Raw genomic sequence first — 22,008 nt, forward strand, 5'->3', positions numbered from 1 at the left:
ACCTGTGCCCAGCAGAGCAGGCATTGTAGAGAAAAGGGAAAAGGTACTGTCATCGTTTAGCCATGGCTGGTGACTGAGCACCACACAGCCACTCAATCAGTTCTCCTCCAGTAAGGGGAGAGAATTGTAGGCATAAAAAAGTGAGAAAAAAATTGTGGGTTAACATTAAAGTAGTTTAATAATTTAAAAGCTATCTTAAGAAGAATGTTAAAAATTCTAAGGAAAAGAGAGAAAAAAATCCCAAACAAATGAGGGAGAGAGAAAAATAAACACACAAAAGACAAGTGATACAAATGAAAACAACTGCTCAACACCAACTAAACAATGCCCAGACAGTCCAGGAGCAGCGTCCACCCTTCCAACCTCTCCTCCTCAGTTCTGTTGCTGAGTGTGATGCTATATGGTGTGGAATATCCCTCTGGTAAGCTGTGTCCCCTCCCAGCTTCTGTGCACATCCAACCTGTTTGTTAATGAGTGGGGTGAGGAGTAGAAAAGCAACTCTCTTTAAGTGCTGCTTAACAATAACCAAAACATCCCTGTGTTTTCAATACTGTATTCAGCACAAAACCAAACCAGAACCCCATGTGGGCTCATGTGAAGAAATTTAACTCTATCCAAGCCAAAACCAGTGCAGGTACTAAACCAGTGCTTGCACATGAAGTTTCTCCTGCTATTCTGTTGCACATCTTCACAAGGCACATGGTTAGATTCTGTCTAAGTCACCATTTTCTGTGGCCATCTCTCTCTCTATAGTTTTATCAATGTCTTAACCTCTTTTTCACTTGTGAAGAAATTGGTTGCCCTCAAACAAACCACTGTCCAGATTCTCAAAGCATCGGATTAGCAGCAGGATTCATTTCAGTTTGTTGCTGGGGAGGGCAGTATAGTTCACTGTTTTTGTTTTACAGCTGGGTGGTTGGGACCAAGACAGCCTAATAGGCCAAACCATTCTGTGTGATCTCCTTGCAGAGTTTATGTGGAAGTTTTGCTAGGAGTCTGAGCCAGTCCATTAACATACAGACACAGGCTTCACTACTCCCAGCAACAGCTACCCGCATAAAAAAGGTATGGGTCATCCACATCACAGTGTCATTAGAGCCATGTTCCCATTGTGTGGATCTACTTGAAATAGGGGAAAGAGGTATGTAGCACAGAAATCAAACACATGCAGGCTTGTAGTTCTTTCAGAGCCTCTTGATTGAGTAAGCTGAGCTCTGGTACCAGCTGACCTAATTCAATGTAACCTTTTGAAGTCGAGATAGTTGGGATCAGGTAGTTGTGCTGACAGAAAATGAAGGCTCTATTGACCTATGTTATACTAATATCAAACATTAGGTAGGACACTTCTGACGTAGCTAGCATATAGCCAATGACAGCATGATCCCAGTGTGATGGGTTCCAGCTCAAAGATCCTAGCGGCAAGGTTGAAAATCATGGCTAGGTCAGAGTAGAAAAAGCATACCATGCAAACAATACGTCTGAGCCAGTTAACAAGAAGGATAGCATAATCTGAAGTGAATAATTTTAGAGATTTAATCAGGTGTGTCATTATTGGTATGGCCATATGATAGCAAATAATGGGGTCTGCTTGTCAAAGTTATACGCTTATTTGGAAAACAGTTGATGTAAAAGAGTAGGCTTAAGACAAATGTAATTTGGGGCTACAAAATATAATCTGGTCATAAGGGCTAAAGCAGATTTGCTATCGCGTAACATCCTGATCTCTGTTTAAGCCCTTTGATCATTTAAGTGCAAATACATGAAGGCCACCTTGGACAGTTGTAATTACTAGTTGTCTGCTTTAATTTCTGTTGAAAATGTAGTTGATGAATAACACAGGATGTTACAGGAAACTGTGGCATAGATTCAATTCTGTTGTAATAACCAGCAGCAAATTCCACTTAGGGGATACTCTAGCCTTTACTCTTGTTCTTTGGTGCAGTTGTAACAACAGTAAAAGACTCACTTAAAAATCCAAGTACTTCTACTCTTTTTTCATCTTATGGCAGACTGATGTAAATAGATCAATAGGAATATAAATAAATATTTAATATCTTTTCTTACATAACATGGCTTTTCAATAGAGAAATGTGTAGAGCTGTTACCCTTATCCTTTGCTATGTGGGAACAGTATTCAACCATGGGTATTTCTGCAACTTAGAACTGAAAACTTCAGAGAATTTTCTGAAGCCAAGGTTCATTGGTCCTTATCACTCCCAGCCCAGGGCCTCATGAAGGCCAAGCTAGAAGCAATTAAAGCTGTTGAGTGCTGTCAGTTTGTGACAAAAGTTTAGGGCTGTATCTGTATTCTGAGGCTGTTCACATCTGGTCTGTATGGGTTTTGCTAAAAAGACAGCTCTCTAAGTTTGAATTTGGTTTCTCAAGGATTTTGGTAGAAGAGAAAGTTGATGTCAAAGCAGAAGTGTGTTAAGATATTTGAAAGAATTAAACAGGGTTTAATCTTGTGTGACAGGAAGTCTATTACTAAAATATAAATATCTTTAGAAGAGTTTCTAGTTCTAAATTAAGCCCAGGATATAAATTCCTGTGTATTTTATCGCATGGTAATTGTTGCAGTCATGATCTTTCAGAGCAGTAAGTCAAAAGTCTTTACTGAATCTTTGCTGACTTCAAATCTTGCTGAGTGCACAGCATTCCTAATTTTACACAAATAACACATGTAATTTAGTGAAGAACTTTGCCTAGCTTTTGCCATTAATTTGAGGACCTCATGCAGTCTTTGTTTTTCTAAAAAATATACACTACATGTAAACTCACAATGTGCAAGTAGAAATTCTTCCATGTAGGTGTGAAGCAGCAACTGCTAATATCTCAGACTGGCTTTAAAGGAGATTTTAAAGGCTGTTATCTCTCAAAGATTAAAGTGTCCCATTAGATATTCTTGTTCCTCATGCAGATCATTAAAACCTGCTGTTTGGAAAATCTTCTAAGCATCATCTACCTTCTGCCTGACAAAACCAAGGGACCTTATTTTAGTTGACACCTTATAGGAATTAAATAGGGTGTATTGAGTTTTGATGTGAAGTACCATGCTGTGGAATTATTGTGAATTATAAAATGAACCACAAGCTCTAATGTATCTCTGACATGTGGAGAGACATCTAACTGAAAAGTTGCTATAAAGTTTGCTTAATAATAGCAGTGATAGTCAATCCAAACAACATGATTTTATCCTACTGAAGTCTTGGTTTATTTAATTTTTAGTATTTTATCATGCAAGGTTGTGCTTGCAAATTCTGCACGATCAACAAATTAAAAAGCTATAGCAACAAAAATACTTAAATCCACATGAAAAGAATGTTAGGTGTTTAATATATGCACAGTTGGTGACAGAAATATTTTAAAAGTATACCCTGGGAAGCAACTGTATTACCTCTACCTCTATTCCTTCCCAGGTTTTCCAACTAAAAGGGTCATTTGGGTGTGTGAATTTGCTTCAGGCAAACCAGGGTGTCAGCAGCATGGTATCCAAATATATCAAAATTGGCTGTTCACATAAGACACTCCTAATGTCTTATCAATTCTGTGAATAGATCTTCTGAATATTATTACAATCCATAGTTATGTAGCATTCACTCATAAAAATTGTAGAAAAGATTTATATTAATTCTGTTGTAGCTAGAAAGCATTTGAATGTTCTTATATTATTTTCCAAGGGAAGTTACTTTCTGATCTTTTATTCCATCCCTGTTGAATTAGTTCATGTTCATGAATTGTACTCCTAGGAATGAGGACTATCTTGGTAAGTTTTGACTAGAACAAAGCCCCCTGCCTTCAGAACTCTGGGGCTGTGTACCATATGTGCTGTGAACTGAATTTCAAACATCTTGGATATCTTTTCTGAATGAATTATATAATAGTTGAGTCAATCTGGCACAAAAACCTGAATTCAATTGAAATTTTGTCACAGATGGGAAACTCCTTTTTTTCTTTTTACTTTTTTCTTTTTTTTTTTTTTTCATTTTCAAAAGCAGCAACAAATCAGGAACTCTCAAGGTATCAGCGACTATACTTTCAGAAATACTCTTGCTCTGTGTATGTAATTCTAACCATGTCTTTTCATAGAGAGCAACCACAGTCTAGCCTAGTTTAACTCATTTCTTATATTCTATTTTTTTATATTGCCCAGTAAAGCATATTCAACAGTACATGATTTTATTATTTCTAAATTGTTCAAGTTGCATTTTCACTATCCTTTATTACACTCATATACTTATGAGAGAATCCTCCTGGTTTTCTATCTTTTAGTTGGCTAATCTATACACCTGCTGGTCTTAATCAAATATGTGTTTGATCCATAGACTCAATTATAGAAAAAAAGCAGATTTCTGTTTTGGCGGTATTCTCTTAGGTTCAGAAGAGTTTGCCTGGGGAGTCTCCAATTGTGCAGCCTTTTTTCACAAGAGAAAGTTGCCACCTCTAAACTGCCCTCTAACAATAGCAGCTAAACACTGCCAGTCCAGGAAAAAGTAGAGTTATGTCATGCTTTGACTTGAAGCAGAACCATATTGCTTCTGAGAATGTCAGGTCTTTATTCCTCTCAGGCAGTCACACTCAAGATAACATAGAACTTCCCAGTCTACTTGCGACCTAGCTGTAGTGAAGGTGATAACTGGCTTTTCTTCCCTGGTTGTAATAATCCTTTCCACATCTATTTTCTTGGATGTGAGGGAAGGACTGCCTGCTTGGGCACCATTGGTGAGTGCCCTACATTCCATGTGAGTAGAAAAAGCTGAGCCACTCTTCCCACAATGGGAAGCTCTGGAGAGCCTTGACTGCTTCAATATGATAAATTCAAATGAGAATTTTGTCCCTTAAACCTAGTGATTCTTTCTTCAGTCATAAAATGTCCAGTCATTCTACCAGGGCTAGGAATAGTCTAGTCATTATTTGCAAGATTTTCTTCTTTAGATGCTATTCATTTTTACGATCTGAATATAAAATAATTTTCAGGGCAGGAGTCATGCAATTGATCTGCTCAACAGCCAAATCATTGTTTTTCCACTTGATGTAACATTCATAACTCACCAAATTTTGAAAACATTGGTGATCTGATTTTCTATCCTAGCTTATTCTTACCTCAATATTATTGTTGTACTAACACAAATAGTTCCTAAAACATAAACAGTGACAAATAATAACATTAAAAGCAATGAACCTTTTTAAAAAATGCCATTACCCTAAAAATACCATTTGCTTAATGTCACTTATTTTCAGTTCTTCAAAACAGGAAAACTTTAGTAAGGCTGTGATGCAAAGAATGCAAATTGAGTCCCTGATTTAGGTAGGTAAATAAGGTTTTATGAAGAATCTTTGTGTCATCATAGAGTATCTTAAGTGCTCAGGTATGTTTGCTCATTCCTGTGTGAAAGAATCTGTACAGTTCTGTATTTCTACATAGCAATATTTTTGAGTTTCAGCATTTAAATTTAAAATACTATAAAATATGGTTTCTATTTAATCTGTCAATATTGTTTGTCCACTCTGTAAGTAAAAGAAGGAAGAAAGATCTAATGCATGTACGTTTGGTAATATCCCCGGGGAGTTAGTTATGTAGGTGTGGTACTAATGGGAAAAAAGTCTCTCCAGAGAGCAATGTGCAGAGAGGAACAAAGAGAAGGCTTTTTGCTGGACTGAGGGTTTTGCTGCTGGCTGCTTGGCTGCACGGTAGCATTGTTCGGATGAAGTGCACCTGCTCTAACATTTTCTTCAGCTGGAAGCAGACAGGCTTGTTGAATGCTCTAATTGCTGGTAGGCATGAAAGGATTGCCTAGAAGATTGCTTCCTAGGCTGTCCTTTGATGTTTCGTATGATTTGGAAGTGAAGATTTCTTTTCCTTTATCCATCTTACTAATAGGTGAGAATAAAAAATCTCCTTTCAGCTTTCATTCCAGAAGGTATCATGGCACATTCAGTGTGATTAGCTGTATCATGGGCCAAAAGACTCCTTTTATCTTTTGAAAGGTGTGTAAAACACAAGCATAGTCATCACAGTCACATTCATAAAGCACTATGAGCAACATGTTCAGTTCATTGCAGGGGCCTCTGGGCAGAGAAATACTCTGCTGTGAACACTAGGTTTATCAAGTGCTGTAAATCCATGACTAGAAATTTTGGATACAATCCTTTCAACATGTATTGTAAATCTTGGACCACAGTTAGAAACCGTTCTTTGTTTAATTCCAGTTATAACAATAATTAATTATATTAATTTATAAACACAATAATTCTAATACAAAATGTAAGTTTTGCCTTATTTTTCAGCAAAATTTGAATAGCAGAGAACTGCAGTGAGGCTTGATAGTTTGAATGTCTTCCTAGCCAAGATAAATACAAGCTTGGCTAATGCCCTATGAAGTCTTGTACTAAATTCAGATTGTAACTAAAGCTACAGTACATTGTGATTTTTTTTTTTTTCAGAAATATGCAAATTAATAGAGTAACTAAAAACCTCTGTAACAGGTTAAAGTATAAAGTTTTATTTAATTCTCTTACTAGGAAATACCTAGCTGAAAGAAATTATGGTTACTTTCACTCATGTAACCTGTTACTAACATCTTTCTCTTGAGAGGGTAAGCTATTGCCAACATACTTGGAAGCACCAGAATACTTGAATGTAGGTTGTTTGTCCAAGTAGAACAACCTTTCTCAACTGGCTTTGTTTTAAGTCTCCTCTATGACACATTTTTTATTCAGATCCATCACTTGCAAAGTTGAAGAGGGCATGAAGCGTGTGCCTTTTCAATCAGAGCTTATTTCACTTTCCAATCAAGAGTTGAGAATTTATGCATAAGAAACCTATGTCTGTTATATATGACTCTGAAATATAGTGTCTGAAATTTTTAAAGATACACACTGGTTTAGGCTTTATTTAGGAAATTTAATTGTCATTCATTAATCTGTTCTAAAATTTGGGAGAAAACCTTCAAGGTATCATCTGAAACTTTGAGATACGTATGTGATTTTTGTATTATGATCTACTGAATTATGAATTCAATTTCCTTTGTATAAAATTGCATACTTTTTTCCAAACTATCTGTTTTGCAAATCAATGTTTTGAATGTTGAAACATGTCAGTCTTGATCTTTATAGCTGCCTTTTGAGCAAACTTGTTACAGTGTCAGTGGTCAAGGCCATTAGACTTCTATGGAGTTTTGTCATGGTCACTGTAAATTACACCAGCTATCCAAATTTCTCTTCTGAGCACAAAGTGTGTGTACTTTGTCTTGTGGTGTAAACAAGGAGTATATTTACATGTCTACAACTGTGGCCTCCAGTTTTCATTTTGTTTTGACATGATGAAGTATTTTAAAGAGTATGTCTGGAACTTTATTTACTTGGGCAAGAGGTCAGTCTGTTGTTTTTCTGTGGAACCAAGTGTTTATCAGGTTTCTGTATGAATCATGCAGTGCATTAGGTGCACCAGTGTTTTATTCTAGACATATTTATATAAAGTTTGGATGTGCTAAATTTTCCAAAAGTATTTTAAGTCCAAGAAATTTTTTCCCCACAAAATTTTCAAATTTGGCTTGTATATCTTTGTACATACAGCTCTGTGTGAGCATGTATCTACCTAAATGAAATTCATTAGTTATGATGATTTAGTTAACTAGGTAAACATAACTATCTCAGGTGTTTGGCGGTAGGGATGCTAATACGCATACCCTTAGGATGTAAGCATTTCAAGAAAATAAAATCTAGGTGATTATATTATGTCTCAATGGATGGGGAGAAGGTTGAGTGTTTGCTTCACCTCCTTACTCACCAAACAACATAAATGAGTCAGTTCTGAGACTCAGGCTGGTACAGCCAAGGGAATAAGCAAGTGGTTCTGTTCAAAGCTGAAAGCAAAAGGATTGCAAATCACAGTCATGGATCCTGGTGTTTTGTTCACTACTAGTCGTTCCCCATTGTTCAGTCCCTAGTCAACCGTATTAGTGCTGTGAGTGACTACTGCCTAAAAATTCTTAGTGATGATCCAGGCAATGCAATGCCTGCTTATGAAAGTGTCCTTCTCAGCAATCATTTCCAAGTCACTGTCCTACAGGAAAGAATGGGATGACTCATTCATTTTGATGTGGCTATGGGTTTTGTGGCCATATACAGGGAGAAACATTGTGGACTTGGTCATATTCCTGCAGGCAATTTTCCAGACTTCACTTTGATAGGGACCAAATCTTACTGCTTCCTTAGGTTTATTCTGATTTAGTCTGTTGAAAATAGTCATAGACAACCACAAGTTTTGTGTTGGGTAGACATGCAATTATGTCATTTCTTCTTCTCCATGGGTATTGGTGACATCACTTAAATGTGTCGCTGTCAGATGCATGCTATCTGATTTTTGTATGAGGTGTTCAGAACTGCAGCAGAAATTTCACTCTCAAAAAGGAGAAGGAAATTAAATGTGTGAGATTAGAATTATTTCATTTTCAGAGCTTGGTTTATCTAGACAAAACTCCAGGAAATTCAAAACTTGTCCTGAGCTGTCATCCATCAATAAATTGTTGTGAAAGAATAATGCTAGTAATCACAAAACCACAGAAGATGTGAGATAGAAGCAGAGTAAGAATCTTAATGATCTAGACCTATAACTGTATTCTAAATGAAATGTATTTAATTTCCTGAGGAAAGTATTAACAGTGAGGAATAGGAGAAGAAAATATTTTGTAAGAAGTTTAGTTAATTGATGGAGTATCTTTCAAAGCTAAAATAGTTCAAAAGTTTGACTGTTCTCAAAAGCTGAATGGTGTAAGCATATAATGTGTTCTACAATGTCTCATATAAATCATGTGTTGATGTTTGTAGAAATATATACAATGACTTTTAAAAAGAGAACTTATATAAGAACACTTTTTATTTCATTGAAATCGGTGAAATACTTAAGTCTTTTTTTGACATGAAGACTAGATGCTAATATACTGATACACTGCAGTGTTACTACATATATGCAGCCAAGTGAATTGCAAGTTTAAAAGGTGGTTTGCAAAGATATTATGGTTTTGTTAAGAAGCAAAGTATGTTTCATCCTTTATGAAAATCTGAAAGAAATACACTAAGATCACATATAATGAACTCAGTCACTTTGTGTTTGAAAGTAAAAAATATTCTGAATTGAATTAATATTGTCTTGAATAGGATTATATTCTTCTGCTATGTCAATTGATTTGTGGTTAGGCAAGCTACAGGGGCTGATGCTATTGAATTCTAAAGGAGCTTTAAAAAACCCCTTCAAAAGAAGAAGATATTTTCAGGAAAGTTTTTACTACCATTAGTAAAACAAATCTTAATAACATTTTAATGTAGTATGCAGTATTACAGTATTTCATTTAATGCTTCCCTGATTTTTTTTTTTTTTTTTTTTTTTTTTTTTTTTTTTTTTTTTTTTGTTAATCATAGCACTGTTTGATCTATAATTAAAGCATACGGCTATGGTTCTAATTGACAGACCAGTTAAGAAAGTTTAAGTGACCTTAAAGTGTCACTTTGTAACAGCCTGAAATTGCTAAATTCTTGTGACTAGGGGTGTTGTGAAAGAGACTTGTCACCAAGCTACAGAAAAGTTTACGATTCAAAGTGGGTTTTAATTAATGAATCCCCACAGTTAGCGAATTTGATTGTATTGGTTTTACTCTCTTTGTGAGCCAGTCCAAATATAGGAGAATAGGAGAGGAGGTAATTATAATAATGAAGAAAAAGACGAAATGTAATAAATAGTCATAAAGTATGTAAAATTTGTTTTTATCATAGTCTATTTTATCTAGGTCACCTTCCACACTGTTCTTGTCCTGATAGCCTATTTATTTTTCTTTTTTTTTTCTTTTTTTTTTTTCCTCACTTTCTACATAGGACTGACTCATCACGTCTGTAATCTCCTAACAGAAGCTGTGGCCCTGTACTTGGAGGCAGATGATAAAAGGAGCACCAAGACAGCAAATGTGCTGCTTCTGTCCTTACTTGACATTTTGCAATACATGCTGACGTATACAGCAAACATTGTGCGCCAGACTTTGCAGGTATGGCATTTACTCATGGGGTCTTGACTGTCTTAAACAATTTTTTAGATGACTTCCTAGTATCCTTAATAATGAGATTCCTACTGTTCTGGTTTTATGGGACTTTTAGTGTAGTGAAAACTCAATTTGTCTTCCAAGTTACTGTTTGAACCACTGCAAGTCATGGCATTGGTGGGACTTTTTCCTCCAACAAAGACATTCTCCTCCTTAAAAATGGAGCACAAAATACAATGCAAAGAAATTCACATAGCCCTCTTAGTAACATGTAAAGGAAAAGCATTTGTAATTTTTTGGCCATGATGTAAATCTAGCAAATAATTGCTTTTCTTTTTAGATGATCTGCCGAATTTTTAAGTTAGTCAAGTGAAATGACTTCTGAATTTACACTGCAAACAACAACACATACTCTTCATGTTAGGTTTTTTATGTTCTTGGTATTATTCACTGAAGAACAGATATTTGTCAGGTGAAATATATCTAAAGGACAGAGATTCAAAAGATTGCAGATAGGTTGTAATATCTTTCAGGACATGGCTTCTTTCATCCCCAGAGGCCCTCCTCTGTGGGTTGTTTGTTTCTTTTTGGTTTTGGTTCTGTGTTTTTTGGTTTGCAGGGTTTTGTGGTGGGGGGATTGGTTTTTGGGTTTTTTTGGGGGTGGTTTATTAAGTAGGCTTAACGTAAGAAGCTGATGTTGAAAATGGAGCTTTTTCTCTTTTTTTCTACATTGATTTACACAAGCAGCTATGTTATCAACCACATTTCACTGCAAGGTTTTTGGTTTAGATGTGTAATGGTACAATACCTTGTCTTTAAGTCCTTTATTAGCAGGTTCTGTAATGATATTTTCATCTAAGAATCACTTCATAGATCAAATTGTGTAGGCTAATTGCTTGTTGTCATATTTTTGGCATCACTCCATGTAATCATAGAGAGCTGAATTCTGTACATATGCACCATACAGCTGTGGTGAGGTAAATTATTCTGAAGAACACATGAGGAGAGAGAATCTTGCACATGGATTGCTAGTATTGAATTGATGGGTTTTATTTAGATTTAAAATTAAATCTATTCGTTCAAAGCCAAATTCTGTTCTGGCTTTACTTGAATAAAACAGTTGATTGATGCACTGAAACTCCAACTCCAGTTTTGTTTATCTCTTGTCAAAGTAATCTGCTTTGCTGTTAATGTCTAATGAGTAACAAGGAGCATCTGAAAAAATGAGTTTTGAATAGTTCTATTCAGTGCCTATATATTAATTTCACAGTGGTGTTACTTATCTTAGTTTATGTGTCTTGACAATACTCATCACAAGATCCCTGAGAGTTCTACATCAGTACTCATACCCTATTGAATTGTGGCCATCAGTTACTGACTATATAGTGTTCCACTATTCATGTGTCACTAAATATATCACAAATATTTTTCTTGGACTGTTTTTATAGGAATGTTTTGAATAATATACCATTTAAATCAGAACTTGTAAAACAGAATAAAATCTTCTTGTATTATCCATTTCTGAGGCTTAAGTTATCTTTTACAGATGGTAGTACCTTCACTTGAATCCTATTTATTTAAATATTTTACATGTAAAGTGATAACCTTATCCACCTGCATGGGCAATACATATCACCACTTTTCCATTGCACTGAAGTACTCATGCTGGATGGTGCTGATAACTGTCTCCTGGTTCAGGAGAAGAGTTCACTCTTTGCAGTCCAAATACTTTCAGATTAATTTGCATGTCTGTTTTGCAGAAGTTTTGTCATATGTCCCAGAGGTGATCCACATTAGCTGAAAAGAATTTGCAATTTCAGTTTAATATATGGACTCTATTTTGTGACTCTGGCACAGGTTGCCCCGAGAGGCTGTGAATGCCCCAACTCTGGCAGTGTTCAAAGCTATGTTACATAAGACCATGAGCAATCTGGTCTAGTGGCATGTATCCCTTCCTGGGGGAAGGTGTAGGTGTGACTAGATGATCATTAAGGTCCATTCCAACCCCTTAAGGTTCTGTGATTATATGATTCTGCAAATTAATGTAGGTTTAACAATGATATAGTGTGTATCCTTCATATACATATGTAATTTCTTTAATGCTGTTGTTCATTCTCTTTCCGAAGACACTAATATATATATAAAAGTTAAAGAAAGCAGGGAAGGATTCCTGATGGAAGGTGTCTGTCTTCTCATCTGTGTACTAATGAGAAAAAGCTATTTTAAATTTTGCTGAAGAGGAGGTGGCTTACCTCCCTTTTCTTCATTAATATAAACATTCAGTTTTTTGTCTTTTCTGCACTTTTTGTCCTTCTTTGAACTTCAGTATTTCAGGCCATTGTGGTGAGTCTCAGAGACGGACATACCAATAGGACTTATTGCCTGGAGAAACAGCTCTTCAGTTCTCTTCTATTTAGAAATCCTTTCCAGAAGAAGGGCATAATCCTTTCAACTCAAAAGTATCAACAGTTTGAGTTTGAGTAGTAGTGGCACCTGTCTCAGGGAACTTGCTCCTCTGTTCACTTAACCAAATGAAAACCTCCAAGTATTACACTTGGACAGCGATTTTTAGGATTGAGCTATAAATGAAACACAATACAAATTATTTTTAAATGTGTTCTTTGGACAAAATGTTTATTTTTCCTCTAGCAGATTGACTGTATAGGTTCATGGTCCAAAGCTGGTGCGAGGTAATGACATTAAATGAAAAATCCTGCAAGCCAACCTTTTGGGAGCCCTGGGGCAGGGATTGGTCATAAATAGCACTGTCTATGATAGCAGTATGCCTTGATGATGTGGGGACGACAATGGTCAGAATTACAAGTAGTAAATGATCTTATTACTTGAAAACTTTATCTTTCCAATTTCAGAAATAATTTAAATTATAATATATTGTGAATATTTCAGGTACAGAGTAAGGCAGGCAGGCAAAATTGGACAATATTGCTGAGTATCCTAAATTTTCAGTCACCTTGATTATCTTGGTTTGAGGTATCTTTTGCATGTACATTTTATTGCATTTTGCTGAAGAAATGTCATGCATGTCAGTATATTCAGCCTGTACAGAATGGTACGACAGCACAGGTCCCTTTGCTTTGTGCTTATTGTCACAGAGGGAGCATAACTGCTCATTGGGAGCCCAGGAATACTTAACTAGAAAAGAGTACGTAAGTTTCCTTCAAACTTCCACTCACACTTTGACCACTTAATGGACCTAATTTGTTCCTCATAACAGAACAATCACCAGGGTTGCTTTTGATTTCTTTTCTCTCTTGATAAGGCACAGAAATCTGGAGCAGGAGGGGACACACAGGCTGCCGAAGACCTTCTGCTTACCAATAAACCCCTGACAGACCTGATCAGCCAGCTTATTCAACTGGTGAGAGTTTGCTTGTTTGTAACCTTTTGGAATATTGCTGAAGTTGGAATTATGCAACTGAATTCAACATACTAGAGCTCTCTTTACTAGTTTTTAATTGTTTACAAGCTCCCACCTAGTACTCTAACACTTTGTAAGAAGTTACAGGTCACAGTGACATGCAGTTTACTCTGACAGTGATGTCAGAGTAAATCTATTTGTCCAGAGCATAGAAGTGGGATGAGGAGCAGACTGCAGGTTCTCAGTTTGGATACATATGTATAGCCAACATTTGTCCTTCAGAATGGACTAGTCACCACTGCATAGGGAAAGGATGGGGTTCAAAATTTGAAACTAATACTACTGCTTCCTTTAGAGAAGTCAGTAAATGCAAAATTGGTTTGTAGCAAGTGATGCATTTTAATATTATTTTCCAGGGTTTGAGCCTTCTGAGTTTTCTCAAGGGTTTTATGTCAACATGATCCTGAAGGATTTACAAGTGGGAGTGGTCCCTGTGATCTGTAAACATCTTTGAAGTGTGTCTGTTTAAAGGCAGTCCTTTCCAGGATTTACTAGATCTACAGCACTGCATTGAAATCTCCACAGAGGGCTGCATTGTGGCCCTAATGCATCCCATCAGCTCAACCTCTGTCATACAGAGATGTATATTTACTCTGTGTGTAACAGTTTGTAGTAGAATGCTTCTTGAGCTGGATAGTGCTTTTAGAGGCTACATCAGCCTGTTAGTCAACATAAAGCCATTTAAATGGTATGTGAGAATTCCTGTGTATCATGGTATCCTTTCCAGCATATTTCACTTAGAGGTGTTACAGATTCACTGTGTTCTCTTCCAGACCCTTTTTTTTTCATTTAAATAGAGGATTTCAGGTTTTTTGTGATATCAGTACTGCAATCCTTCTACTATCTTTAGCACTGTCAGTCATCTATTTCAGGGAAGCGTGTGATTCCTTTTTTATTAATTTTTGGCATTATACTTGGTATTAAGTCCTCCTTTGATGGATTTATTTAAACCAGCTATTGACAAAGGCTTTTTGGAAATGTTCTCTGAATTACCTAAAAAAAGTGAATGAATTTCAGCTATTTAATATTTCATCTTTATAAATTATTTTATTTTGATTGATTTTTTTAAAACTGCTATATATTATAAATAGTATGACATGAAGATGTGCAAATGTTCCTTTAAAATGAAACTAGTCATAACTTTAAATTATATTAACTTTTTAAAGAACAGAAAATTAGAAGCCAAATTTTACCTGAGCCTATACCACCTGGAAGTCTTTTATAACTTTTTAATTAAAGGATAGGATAATTGTATAGTTAACAGGTACTGATTAGATTGTGACTTGTCCTTGTATTTCAGTGGCTGTAAATTACCAGTAGGTTTTGCTTTGTTCTGTACTTCTGCAGATTCTGGTTTGTTTCAAATGCTTATTCTAAATCTTCTGATTTTAACATACAGGTAAAAGATAATGACCACCAGTGCTACTTCTTTAGACAGATAGATAGACACATACATACATACATACATATTGTCTTGTTTTGTTTTCAGTTTTTTTAAAGATTCCATGAGTGAGGGGTTTTCTCTTGTTTGGATCTGTGAAAGTTATTTCATCTAGGTTTGTTAAATTTGATTTTTCAAAATTTTTTCCTGCTGCTCTATTAAACATTTCCTCTTAAGCTTGGAAGAGTTTGAGCAATGGAATAATCATTTTAGCATTTAGGAATCACTTGTTTAAAATAGTTTATGCTCTGATCTCTTTAAATAGAAATAAGTTATTTGTGAAGTCTAGAGCATATCTCAAGATGTGTGTGCTCCCTACTCCTCAAAATGCCTCAGGCCTACCTAAACTGAAATTCTGTGAAGCTGCCAGTGGTTGTTCTCTGTATTCATTGAGCTGTGTGGGTACATAACCCCTTATTGCTGTTTTAAGGCTTTCAGTTCTTTGCAAACTTTATTTTCTGGAGATAATGGAGGACTTACATTTTGAACTAACAATTACTTTAAAATATTGAGTTAAAATTATTTTCTCTGCTTTGCTATTTCTTTCTATCTTAGGATATTCATAGTTTCTTATAGTCACTTACATAGTTTCATAGTCACATTGTTTCCTAGTTCTTAGTTTCCTAGACACATTGTGTAATTGTTTTCCCTTATTTAAATGTATATCCTTCAAGTAGATTATTATTCCATGTCTCATTTATTTGTCTTTATATTTTGCTCGAGTTCCACATGTTTTTCTCTCTCAATAAACCCTCAGAAAATCAACGTGAGTTCAACTTCAAAATTTCAAAAACCTTGAATCAATTTTCCCTTCTGTGGTTGTGATTTAGTCTGTCACTAAAGGCATAGCAAAGCAAGTTTTGGAAACCTAGATTGCATTTAAATGAAACTTCAGTGATTTAACAATGCAAAAGGATAAATAATTACAAACTCTGTCATGCAGCAAACACTGCAAATATGGAGAATTCAGTATTTAGTCCCAAGATCATTATGATCATAATTGATCAATAACAGGAAAAAATTGAGCATTTAGTCTTCTCCTTGGCACTTTTGTGTTTAACTTAGCTTTGTTGGGTAATGTTTCTTTGCTTAATGTAAATTTAATTTGAATATTGTTCTGAAACCTGCAGCAATTGTAGAACATACAAAACACCTTCTAATTTTATTATACTCATACTGAAAAAAAAATTACTTTTGAAATCACTTCAGTGTGGATTTTCACAAAGTTTCAGAAACCATGCCAATACCTATAAAAAGGAATTTTGTTTTCTGTAGGTCCTTGATTCAGTTCCTAGGTGTAGATCTTCCAGTCATTTCTAGAGTCTTCTAAACTGCTGGGAGAGAACTTTTCTTGACTTCTGGTGGGAGACTTCCCCATGATAATATTACCGGGAAAATTTGCGCTTTATTACTGTACTCTGTATGTTACCGTTGAACGTCCAGTTAGTCATATCCAAATGTGAAGAGGACAAATATAAAGCCTCAGTGCACATGGATGAATCAGATGGTCTTTTCTAGGCATTTTTTGTCTCTGTATTGCACTGACACTAAGGCTGTACCCAGACTTCATTTTCAGAGTGCATGAAGTTATTTGCTAATGAGTAATGAAAATAACTGCGAAGAATGATTACTGTAGAATTTTATTTCACATATCTTTCTCTAGGAATACAGACTGCTGTGCGATCAGAGTGGAAAGGCATATGTTTATATCCTATATTTGAAGTATTCTCTTATACAGTATTGAAGTATTCTCTTATCCTAAAAACCGAAAGTCTGCAAACAAACAAACCAAAGGAAAGAAGAAAATGTTGTTACATGCACAAAATTTCAGAACAGGGATTTAGTTTCTCAACAATTATCCTAGATTAAAATGAAGAGAATATATATATATATTTTTCCTTTAGGTAGGAGAATGGCCTGAAATAAAAAGATAATATTTTATTTTTTGATTTAAAACTGTGCATATCTGCTAATAAGAATACCATAGTAAAGCTAGCAGATTAATAGTGATGTTTTGCTTTTACATTTTGTAAAATGTTTGCAAAATCATCTTCACTATAGATCCCCATGGTGCTTCCTTTACAGCACGTTCTGTAATCACATTAGTGATCTAATGAATACCTATCTCATATAGTAATAAACTCTCTATGTGTATAACCTCATTAATGCACCAAAATAGTGTCCCCTCCGGGTAATCCAGGCAGTTTCATTGTAGCTCTAAAATTAGATGCTGTAACAATTCCAACGGTATGAAAACTGCCACTTCAGCTCAAATGATCACACGTTTCTTGCAGTGGTTTGCAATTCATGAACACACTGCAACTCAGTTTAAAATGATGGAATTTTTGAGAACAGACTGCAGAAATATAGATGTGCAACAAGAAGAAACTTCCTGCTCTTTACCACAGTAACTCTAAAATACACAGAGCAGGTTCCATCTAGAAAAGAAAAGAAAATAGAATTTTGTGTTATAAGCTTGTTTACAGGAAGTTATAACATGGCCATAAAAATTAAGCAAAGAGTAATACACTGCTTTCATTGCACAGAAGTCTTGTCATGAGGTATTATATTAAAGTGAGTGAAAAATAGATCTACAGTTTTCAGTTAGAGAATGGCAGAATTCATGACCTTAGCTCTTAAGAAATTTATTTTAAGGTGCTTGATTCTCTTCAAGCTATACACTAGCCAAGAATATTAACAGCTGCAAAAGAAGTACTGGTGACTTTTCTACCTTGCTGAAGGGCTGAATCCATAATCCCCCCTTAAGACTGAGGAAGGAAAAGGAAACTTCATGTAATTATGAAATATTAAGGGGCAGATACTCTTTTAAAGTGTTAGAATTAGTTTCTTCATGGGTTTCTACTCTCCTGAAAGAACAAAAACTATAAATACATTTCAAGCAAATATACTTCATACCAAATTGAATTGTTCTGATTAAAAAAATAATCAGAATGTTGTTCCATCTAATTAAGAAATGAACCATCCATCTATATTCATTGTTGAACATGATTGTTTTTCCTGTTCTTATAAAACATGAGATACTTACTTGAAAGCTGAATTTTCATTCTTGATTTTCTGTATTTACAGATATTTATTATATTTTCAGCCTTTGGTTTTGTTTTATAATGTTCTTCAGATCCCCTACTCTTTATAACCAGTACTAACACTGACTGGCAGCCAGTGCTAAATTTCAGGTTACCAGCTTACAGCTTTTGACATCTAAATCACTACTTGTCAGAAGTAAAATGGCAAAATGGTGAGAGTTACAGAGAAAAATGCTGATGTGGATATACTTAAATAGGGACATTGCTGAGAGTTCCTCTTCCACCTTAATTATTGATGACTTAGACTGTAGGCCAGTGATTCTCATTCCCTTCAGAGTAAATGTGGCCTTTCCTATTCCAAGCTTGTTTTTATCTTCATACAAGACCAGTCCTGCTATTGTTTTGCCCTGAATTTTCCCAGGGTAACAGCAACTTGCTCCCCAAAGTCTAGTTAACACTCTGGGAAAGCAGAGCAGCAGAAGAACCTGAAGTACAACAAGGGGATGAAAGACTTGATTGGCATTGGTGATTGAGTAATGTGATGTCATAACTGGCATGAGTTGTGAACTGAGGAGTGATACTTGGAACATGGTCACTGAAAGCCTCTGAGGAGCAAGACTATATGATGCCAAGACAGATTGGACGGAAAGTTTCCTTTAATTGGATTGAAAGGGTTTCCCTTTCTCTTGTTGGATGACAAAGAACAGCAGCAATGATAAAAGGTTGGACATGACAGAAGAGAATCAAGGCCCAAGCAAGGCCATTGGTCCAAGCACAACTCTTCCTCTTAGGGCAAAGTGTTCCACTGCCTCACTAACTGGGTGTTCCTAGTGCAATAAGCCTCCCTTGGGAATAGCGCTAACCGACTGGACTTGCTTGGTTGCTTCCTTGACAGTCATGGTGTTGGGAAGAACCGTTGACGTTTGTGGTGCTTTATGGATTTCTTCACATTTGTTGTAGGAGCAGTCCTCTATGGAGACTGACAGCTTTCCACTCCTCTGATATTTAGTGAATATCGTGGAAAAAAACCTTGGGATCAGTCTCACTTCCAAGTATAGTTGTTGTGATACTGGCTAAACATGGGACTTTTGTGCCTGCAGAGCCCAGGGAATTAGCCTCCACTGCAGTACCCAGGCAAGGATATATCTATGACCAAAATTTTCACAGATTTTTCATTTTTTACCTTTCTTTAGCCAATAAACATTTGAAAATTGAATATAATCCTTGTTCTGTGATGTTCTTCAGGAGGTTGTTGATGTAGCTGCCTACACTGATATAGTAACAAATTAGCTTGGAATGCTGCTTTTAGAAGGTGTGAGAGACACATTAAAAAAAAAAAAAAAAGGAGTTGTCCTTCCTTTCTCTAATGCCATTTTAGTTCAATGAAGGAAATGAAAGTTGTCTCAAAGCCCCAAGCAAAATTAGCAGATTTTTTTTTCAATTTGTTAAGGATTAAAGATATAAATGGAATTATAAAGGTTGTTACTATTTGTAGCTTTTCCTGCTTTTTGCATTTGCTATTTATGCTGATGATGTTATTAGAGAAGTCTGGATGATGGAAAGGAAATAATCAAATAAGTCGCATTTAGATTGGAATGAAGAAGAAACATACAGCAAAACCGAGGAAGAAATAGCTGTTGTGGTCCTGTCACTTGCATAGTATTAGGCCAAATAGAATGTGATATGTCTTGGGGCTATATATTCAGAGATTTCATCTCAGTTCAGTCTGTTTTAAACAGCAACTCTATGAAGCTAGTAGAAAACAGGATTGTATTTGCATGCAGATCCCTTGGGAATAGCTGCTGGAATATTATATTTGAGAGATGTATGTCTGATGATATGTTCAGATTGTTTTAAAGTAACTGTATGGGTTTTCCTCAAAATTAAAAAAATCTAGGGATTTCATACTGCCGATTAAATAAGTAATCATTATTGAAATGATTTGGCATATTACATTAAGTGTTTCGACAAATTATATTTTTCCCTTTTATTGTCTGTAAGAATAGTCTGTTTATTGTATTTATCTGGCTTATTTGGTATAAATAATACTTTCAGAATAAAAAAAAATGAATGGGCATGATGAAGTGTTTTTTACACTTCTATACCTAATGGTTAAGACTACCGCTGACATTTTGTTCAGGTCAGAGATTATAAGGTGAGAAAAAACTATTACAATGATTTCGTTGAGGGATATATATAGACAGGACTTTGCTAAATTAATTCCTCATTAGAGTAAACAGTTTTGTTATTTAAAAAAAAAAAAATCTTGTGATATTTGAATTGTCTTTGATGGAGACTGTCTCAGTTCTAAGAAAGTTGTTTCAGCAGTTAATTGTTCTTATTAAAGAGAGAAAGAGAAAAAAGGAAATCGAAGTATTATCTTTCTTCTAATCTGAATTGCTTTGTCTAAAGTTTTGAGCTATCATCTCTTATCAGTCCTTTTTCAGACAAAGGAATTAACCTATCCTCAGCCTGCATTTTCCTGCATATGATTGAGAGGATATGATCAAATCCACTTTAACCCTCCCTCTGATATGCTATAGACGCTAAATTCCTTCAGTCCTTGGCTATTACATTTTCCAATCTGTCATCCTCTTGCCTGTTCCCAAGAAACCTCTATGATTTTTTTTCACAAGCATTTGTGAGCTCTCTGTGCTGACACTAGGCATTGCATTCCTGTTGTCATTCCAAAATGTCATTGTCAGTGCCAAATACTGGCCTAATATAATATTTCTACTTGTTATTTCCAGATTGTACTTTCAGGAAATATATAAATCATTTTGATAATGGTGTCATATTATCAGAAGCTCATTTAAAGATGATCTCTAGTCATGTCCCTAAGTCTTTTTTGCTTCCCAGGAAATAATTTTCCATCCTATTGCTAGGGCCTGCTGCAGCGTCTGATCTTCAAAGGAGTGTAGAAAAGTTAGAATTCAGGAAAATATTTAAAATCTTCAAAATGTACCTCCTAATGTGACTACTTAAAATCCATTAAATAACTAGATAGCCTGTGCTCTACCTCAAGAGGCTTGCTTTAGTAATAATTAAATGAAATTTGATGGTGTGCATGATGTAAAAGATTAGACATCATGGCTGTAATGATACTTTTTCCTATTACTGCTTGTGTTTAAAGTAGAATAAAGTAACATAGTTGGGAGCAACATTTCTGGAGCTGTTATGATGTCACTCTAGATACACCACTTGACAGAATCAGAGTGCAGGTATCGTTATACTGCTGCTTAAGAGTAGATATATTTAAATTATGTTTTCATCACTTTGTTAAGCTTATTTTAGTGGAATTCTGAGTCAATCAACTAGAAATTATTCTTCACTGTCACAATGCAAATGTTAATACTCTTCCAAATCCCCAGTGAAATGCAAATTTTCTGAAATTGGAATTTGATTTTTGTTTATTCATTTTTAGCTTCCCAGTGAAGATACTGAAATATTTTTGAGTGCCTCACAGAGCTTATTATTGCTGGTTCAGCTGTATGGAGGGAGCAATCAGGAGAGTATGTCTCCAGAAAACATGGACAGCTTTGCTGAAGTACTGAAGTCCAAAGAAGACCCACGAGAACTTAAGCGTTTGTTGAAAATTGTTAAGAGACTGGTAAGTTGACATCTAACCTTTTCCAAAGTCTGCATATTTCTTTTATATAATTTGATAATTTTTTGGACTGGTTTTTTCCCTCTCAAGGGAAAAATATTTTAAAATAAATTTAAAACAAAAATATGCTAAGTTGAATATCATATCTTTAAATTCCACTTTTCTAGAGAAGATAGCTTTCTACACTTAACACCTCTTACAAAAATGATGTAGGAATTCTCCTACTTCAGTTAACCATTCAGCAGTTTAAATAACTCATGCTATTTTTATACTTGTTTAGTAATTCAGCTCTATAAGGTATTGAAACCAATTTCTGAATGTCTTCAGAAAGAACTAACCTTTTAGTATTAAATATCTGTTCAGACACACAGTGGCTTATTTCACAGTGAATAAAAAGCTATTTTATACTTGGAATAGGTTTGTGCATGGGCTGTTGAGTCTTCATTCTC

At 35.3% G+C, this 22,008-nt stretch overlaps 1 protein-coding gene across 6 annotated transcripts in view; it reads left to right on the plus strand.

Annotated features, from left to right (window-relative positions):
* Window positions 1–22,008, plus strand: part of ULK4 (unc-51 like kinase 4) — a 207,884-nt gene that overhangs the window by 131,647 nt on the left and 54,229 nt on the right. For 5 of the 6 annotated variants that reach the window (XM_053936237.1, XM_053936218.1, XM_053936246.1 and 2 more), the window contains exons 33-35: window positions 9,868–10,034; window positions 13,309–13,407; window positions 21,377–21,562. In XM_053936237.1, the coding sequence (XP_053792212.1) occupies window positions 9,868–10,034; window positions 13,309–13,407; window positions 21,377–21,562 (452 nt within the window). The remainder of the gene's footprint in view (window positions 1–9,867; window positions 10,035–13,308; window positions 13,408–21,376; window positions 21,563–22,008) is intronic. The other variant, XM_053936256.1, reaches the window with a different exon arrangement.

The sequence above is a fragment of the Vidua chalybeata genome, chromosome 1, assembly GCF_026979565.1.
Source record: "Vidua chalybeata isolate OUT-0048 chromosome 1, bVidCha1 merged haplotype, whole genome shotgun sequence".
Lineage (NCBI taxonomy): Eukaryota > Metazoa > Chordata > Aves > Passeriformes > Viduidae > Vidua > Vidua chalybeata.